Source organism: Notothenia coriiceps, unplaced genomic scaffold (assembly GCF_000735185.1).
Source record: "Notothenia coriiceps isolate Sejong01 unplaced genomic scaffold, NC01 NC01_scaffold00032811, whole genome shotgun sequence".
Lineage (NCBI taxonomy): Eukaryota > Metazoa > Chordata > Actinopteri > Perciformes > Nototheniidae > Notothenia > Notothenia coriiceps.
In genome coordinates, this window is record NW_011365512.1 from 119,478 (window position 1) to 125,100 (window position 5,623).

The window sequence follows — 5,623 nt, forward strand, 5'->3', positions numbered from 1 at the left end:
AGATTTTGAGTGGCAACCTCCTTCCATCAGCAAGGGCATTGAAGATGAAACGTGGCTGGGTCTTTCAGTATGACAATGATCCCAAACACACCGCCCGGGCAACGAAGGAGTGGCTTCGTAAGAAGCATTTCAAGGTCCTGGAGTGGCCTAGCCAGTCTCCAGATCTCAACCCCATAGAAAATCTTTGGAGGGAGTTGAAAGTCTGTGTTGCCCAGCGACAGCCCCAAAACATCACTGCTCTAGAGGAGATCTGCATGGAGGAATGGGCCAAATACCAGCAACAGTGTGTGAAAACCTTGTGAAGACTTACAGAAAACGTTTGACGTCTGTCATGCCAACAAAGGGTATATAACAAAGTATTGAGATCAGTGTTTCCGCCAGACCAGGGCTGAGAGGGCGTCCACCCCGAGAGCGGGGGGGGGTTGTTTTGAATTTTGACTTGAGCCGTCCCTTATAGATAGTCTTTTTACGTTAGTGAGTCGGATCATTTTGCTCGGCTCTCTTAAAGCGCCGGCTGTTTCGGCTCCAAAACGGCTCTTCATGTTACCACAGTTTAACACGGAGCCTCAGTTTCGCCGCTGCGACGCTCTGTTGCTCGCAGCTCACGTGCGTGCTCCACTAAAACCCCCCCGCTCATCGCGTCCAAATCGCGCACGTTCCGTGTTGTCCTGTGGCAGGCACCTTCGATGTCGGGGAATCAATCTTCAATACTCCGAAAATAATCCCACCAGACTCCTTTGCCCCTCCAACAGCGGGATGTCCTTGTCCTTTTTCGTCATTTCAAGCGATAAAAACTCTCGATCTTCTCTCGAATTATTAATATTTTTGGACGCCCTCGGCTCGCATTCAGGGCGTCCCGAGCTGAATAAGGGCGTCAAATGACGGCAAGACGGCCCCCTGGCGGAAACGCTGATTGAGATAAACTTTTGTTATTGACCAAATACTTATTTTCCACCATAATTTGCAAATAAAGTAAAAAATCAGACAATGTGATTTCCTGGATTCTTTCCCCCCCATTCTGTCTCTCATAGTTTAGGTGTACCTAGGATGAAAATTACAGGCCTCTCATCTTTTTAAGTGGGAGAACTTGCACAATTGGTGGCTGACTAAATACTTTTCTGCCCCACTGTATAGGTATCAGACTGTGCTGTACTGGTGACAGCAGAGATCATCAGAAGAATTATCAGAGTGGAGTTAGCAAAGTTTTCCACCTTGACTTCCTTGCAGATGCGCTCCATCACTTCGTCCGACAGCCGGCCGCTCCTCTCCAGTTTCAACCCAGGCGTATGAAGCAGCTTCACGTCTCTCTGGTCCAAAATCGTTGTGGTTTTTGTTCCACTGGATGACACCGGCTTCCTCATCCTCTTTCTTTCCAATGAGAGCATATACGGCTTTATTCTTCTCCTTTTCCTTTTTCTGATTTTGTCCGGTGCCGTTGATCCCTCTGTGTGTTCAGGTGGAGCGGCACTGCGAGCAGAAGACAGTGAACGCCTCAGAGGTGTTTCAGCCTCGTCACTCTGTTGCATGGCAGGATGAGGTGTATTCTTTCTCTGAGCGGTGTTAGGGCTCTTGGGGGTTTGGGTCTGTCTTCTTCTTCTGTTTCTTCTCGGGACAGTGTGCAGCTGGCAGGCCTCGGTGCGGCTCTGAGCGCCCGTCTCCGCCTCTTCACAGGCGGAGCAGCTGTCCATGTAGTGCTCGAAGGACTGGAGTAAGGTGTACAGCGTCTCGTTCACCTCCCCCTCCCCCTGCTGCTGCAGAATGGGGGTCCCAGGGTTTGCTACGCTGGGGCTGCCCCCTCCTCTCGCTACAACAACAACCCGTGGGGACCCATTGGAGCCTGATTGGTTTTGTGTCACAGTATTTCCACAGGAGGCCACGTCGCTGCTGCGGGTTAGAGGAGGAGGCTGAGGCTGAGGAGCACCGTTGTTTTTTAAAATATCGAGGTCGTTCATCGCTTCCTCCAGCAGACGTTCAATGTGTTCGGACTGTTCCTCGTGAGGGGGAAGACGCGGGGGCCTCCCTCTCCTCGGCCGCCCAACGGGAAGACCGTTCTGTTGGGAAAAGAATGTATCAATTGAAAAACAATAAAAAGTACTAATGCACGAGGTCTTGAAATGTGTCATAAAGTGCTTTTAGATTTCTACAGTGAGGATACAATAAGTTTGATATCTGAGTTGTTTTCCTCTTCGAGCTAAATGATTGGTCAGAACTCAAGGGACATCTTGATTAACCAATGACACTGACAAAGATGTGGAGGGCTGTAGTTAAAAAACACATTTTATTCATCACACTTTCTGTTATTTATGTTTACAAAAGAAAATGTGATTCCTTGGTCATTTATCAGGATTTTAAACGATCCTCCTGATTAATTTCTATTAAAAATCTAAATATAATATTTCAAGGTGTAAAATGCTCTCAAACTGACAAGGGAGACTGTTTTCATATTCCATTTAAGTTGTTATGTTAAATAACTTGTGTTTTTAAGTATGCATTTTATGCCCCTTGTAGCACTTTGGGATTGCTTTTAGAAATGAAAGGTGCTTAAACAAATCAAATGTATTTTTATTATTATTATTAATGTTATGATTTGATTGTGTTAGAAGAGGACAGCGTTACGTCTGTACTCACCGGGTTAACCTCCTGCGTTGTTCTCTTCCTCCCACGCTGCGTTTGACCTCCTCTCTCCCCTTTGTATGGTAGCACGTCTCCCACCCCCCACACTTTGCCGGGCCCTCTTTTCTTTGTTGACTTCAGGAGCTCTCTGGGCTTCAGGAACAGCTTCCTGCCTGCAGCCCCTCCGCCCTGTCCCGTCCTGGGCGTCCCCCCCAAGACCCTCTGCAGGAACAGCTTCTGCAGCCTGCTTACCCCCACCTCCTGCACCTCCACCATCTGCGTCAACCCTCCTCTCCCCCTCCCTCCCGTTCCTGCTTTTGGTCTCCTGGCTCTCCTCTCTCCTGCCCCCCCTCTCCTGGCACCTCCCTCTCCTGCGCCCCGCCTCCTTCTTGCTCGCCCCCTGCCGACGCCCTCCTCCTTGTCCGGGTTCAGGAAGTGCTGAATGTATCCTGTGATGTTGCCATCAAACTGCTCCAGATTCTGGTCCTCCCATTCGTTAGCTGCTGCTGCTTCTCCGGCTGGCTCATGAGGGGCGGCCCACCAGCTCTGAAGCCCAGCAGCACAGGGGGGCCCTTGGCTGGAAAAAGGAAGAAGAGTCTGGGGGACAAAGGTGTGCTGAGGTGCCAAAATAGACGTGAACCCAGCTGCTGAGGTGGATTCCTGCATGGAGTCCTTGAGGGCATATGATAATTGTTGTGTTGGGTTTTCATTAGGTGGGTAGACAAGGGATATGGGAACGTAGGGAATTTGAGGGGGAACAAAATGGGAGGTGGTCTGTCCTAAACTCTGAAAACAGGCTATATCGATGGTCTCAAGGGGGGCTGCTGGTTGATAAGCGGGAACCAATTGCTCTTGCAGCTCCTCTGTTTGAGTCCATGAGTCTTTTCTACCATCTGACAGTGTGTCTTTCCACAGAAAGGTGCTCCCATCCCTCACCTCTCTCCTCCACCTGCCCCCTCTCCCTTCATCCTCCTCAGGCATCAGCAGCTCCGTCTGCACCCCTGCCTTGGTGTGCCCCCCGTCTCCTTTCACACTGCCTCTCTGAAGTTGTCTTTTTGTGACCTCCACTAGCCCGTGGATGCCAAGCTTGGCCGCAGCAGAGATAGCTTCCTGCTTCTCCTTCTCCCCCTCGCCTGCCATCTCCCCACAGTACAGCAGTCGGACCATGTGGAGCAGGGTGCAGGCGCCTAGAGCCCCAAACTCCAGGAGACGGCTCTGTCCTGCAGGGGGCTGTGGCGCAGAGGACAGAGTGGAGGAGAAGTGGGTGCTGAGAGCGGACAGGACACAGCTGTGAGCCGGCACTGAAATACCTGCAGGACAGGACAGGTGTCAGTAATGATAATAGCTTCCACAACTACATAAAACCATATGAGATGGTCTATCTGCAAACCTTCTATGTGCTGATTAAAAGATGACACTATAAAGGTAACAGTGTTTTTGTGAGTGTTTTTATACCTTCTGTCTTGAGCAGGGTGTCACAGAACTGGCTGCACTGTTGCTGTCTCTGCAGCTCGGCGAGGAGGAGGGCTTCAAACCCCGGCTTCTGGTAGCACCACATCTCCCCATCTACGTCTGAATAAAATAGTGGCCTAAGCAATACAAACATCATCAGTCCATATGTATTAATTATGACAACATACATTACACTGACAGTCCTTTTTGATCATTACTCTTTGTTGTAATGATCTGATCTATTATGACTATCAATTCTGTGATAATCCAGAATAATATTAGTTGTTTTCTGTTTCTTTGTCATTTTCTTCTTTTTGTCTTGCTGAATTTCTATAAAAAACAGACACACACCCCCTTCAAAAATAAAAGCCATATAGATATAATGTATCCTTACAGGAAGTGCAGGAACAGGGATGTTTGTTCAAATTAAAAGCCTAGAATATTACTGTATCCAAACAAGAAGCTTACATTACTCAGCTCTGGACATTGAGGGTATACATTTTGTTGTCTATACATTTTTAAACCTTTATTTTCAATATTAAGTTGCATCGCTATTTTCCTACTCAGTTTCAAGTTGTCCAACAGTCATTGCATTTGAGCTTTAACAATTTTGATTAAAATAATTTCACTTTTCTGCATTTTTCCACTAAGTTCAGCAACACACTTTCTGTGTTGTCGCCAAAAGCAGCTACAGACACAATTCAACTAATACAATATTAAACTTTTTCTGAATTTTTAACTAAGACAGTTAACAAATTTGCGCAGCTTGCAGCAGGGCCAAATTCAGCATATACATTGGGGGGGGGACACACATCCCCCCCAATATTCAGATACGCTCAAAATGTCCCCCCCAATATATAGCTATAACTGATATACATTTTTTTTAAATGAAATTGCTATTCTATGACTTTTTTATTTTGGCTATTTGTATACTTGAAAACCTTTATTTTCTGTTATTGTGAACTTCACCAAAATGATATATTCTTTTCATATGTAAATTGGTTCCGCCTTTGTTTGTTTATGCATACCTTTTATTTTGTACCCGGGGGGTATATTTCGCTGTATCACGTCCGAGTCCAGCTTCAGTTAGCGTTGATGCTCCATGCAGGTCAGTCATGTTTTAATTTGCCCTCCATCAGTTCTGGTATCTTTTTCTACTTAGCCCTAAAGTAATCTATATTATTTTATTTCATAATGGTAATGTAGGTAGGGATTATTGTGCCGTGGACCGAATAGGGGAGTGGGCGTGCGGAGACTTGTGGAGGACGACAAACCGAGGATACTTTGGACTACGATGACATATTCTAAGCAAAAGAAGTTTCAAACATGAAACAACCAGCTTGGGACGAATAACATGTCAGCTAGGAAACCTGATGTTTCGAAGTCGATTTACGGTACATAGGACGATTGCAGTTGACATCTGGGTCTAAAATGGAAAAAGGGGATACGTATGGAATAATGTTTAGGAGGGGCGATCGATTGATAAGGACTTTTTCAAACCAAAATTGTAGTCTTGTGTGTCGAATAGAAATGTGTTTGCTTCGATGGGCTTGGGCCT

At 46.7% G+C, this 5,623-nt stretch overlaps 1 protein-coding gene across 1 annotated transcript in view; it reads right to left on the reverse strand.

Moving 5' to 3' along the window:
- Positions 1 to 1,106: 1,106 nt before the first annotated feature.
- LOC104961176 (uncharacterized) overlaps positions 1,107 to 5,623 on the reverse strand; it is a 6,058-nt gene continuing 1,541 nt past the window's right edge. The window contains exons 2-4 of the mRNA XM_010789414.1: positions 4,069 to 4,202; positions 2,629 to 3,923; positions 1,107 to 2,051 (exon numbers count right to left, since the gene is read on the reverse strand). Coding sequence (XP_010787716.1) covers positions 1,107 to 2,051; positions 2,629 to 3,923; positions 4,069 to 4,171 — 2,343 coding nt within the window. The 5' untranslated portion in view covers positions 4,172 to 4,202. The remainder of the gene's footprint in view (positions 2,052 to 2,628; positions 3,924 to 4,068; positions 4,203 to 5,623) is intronic.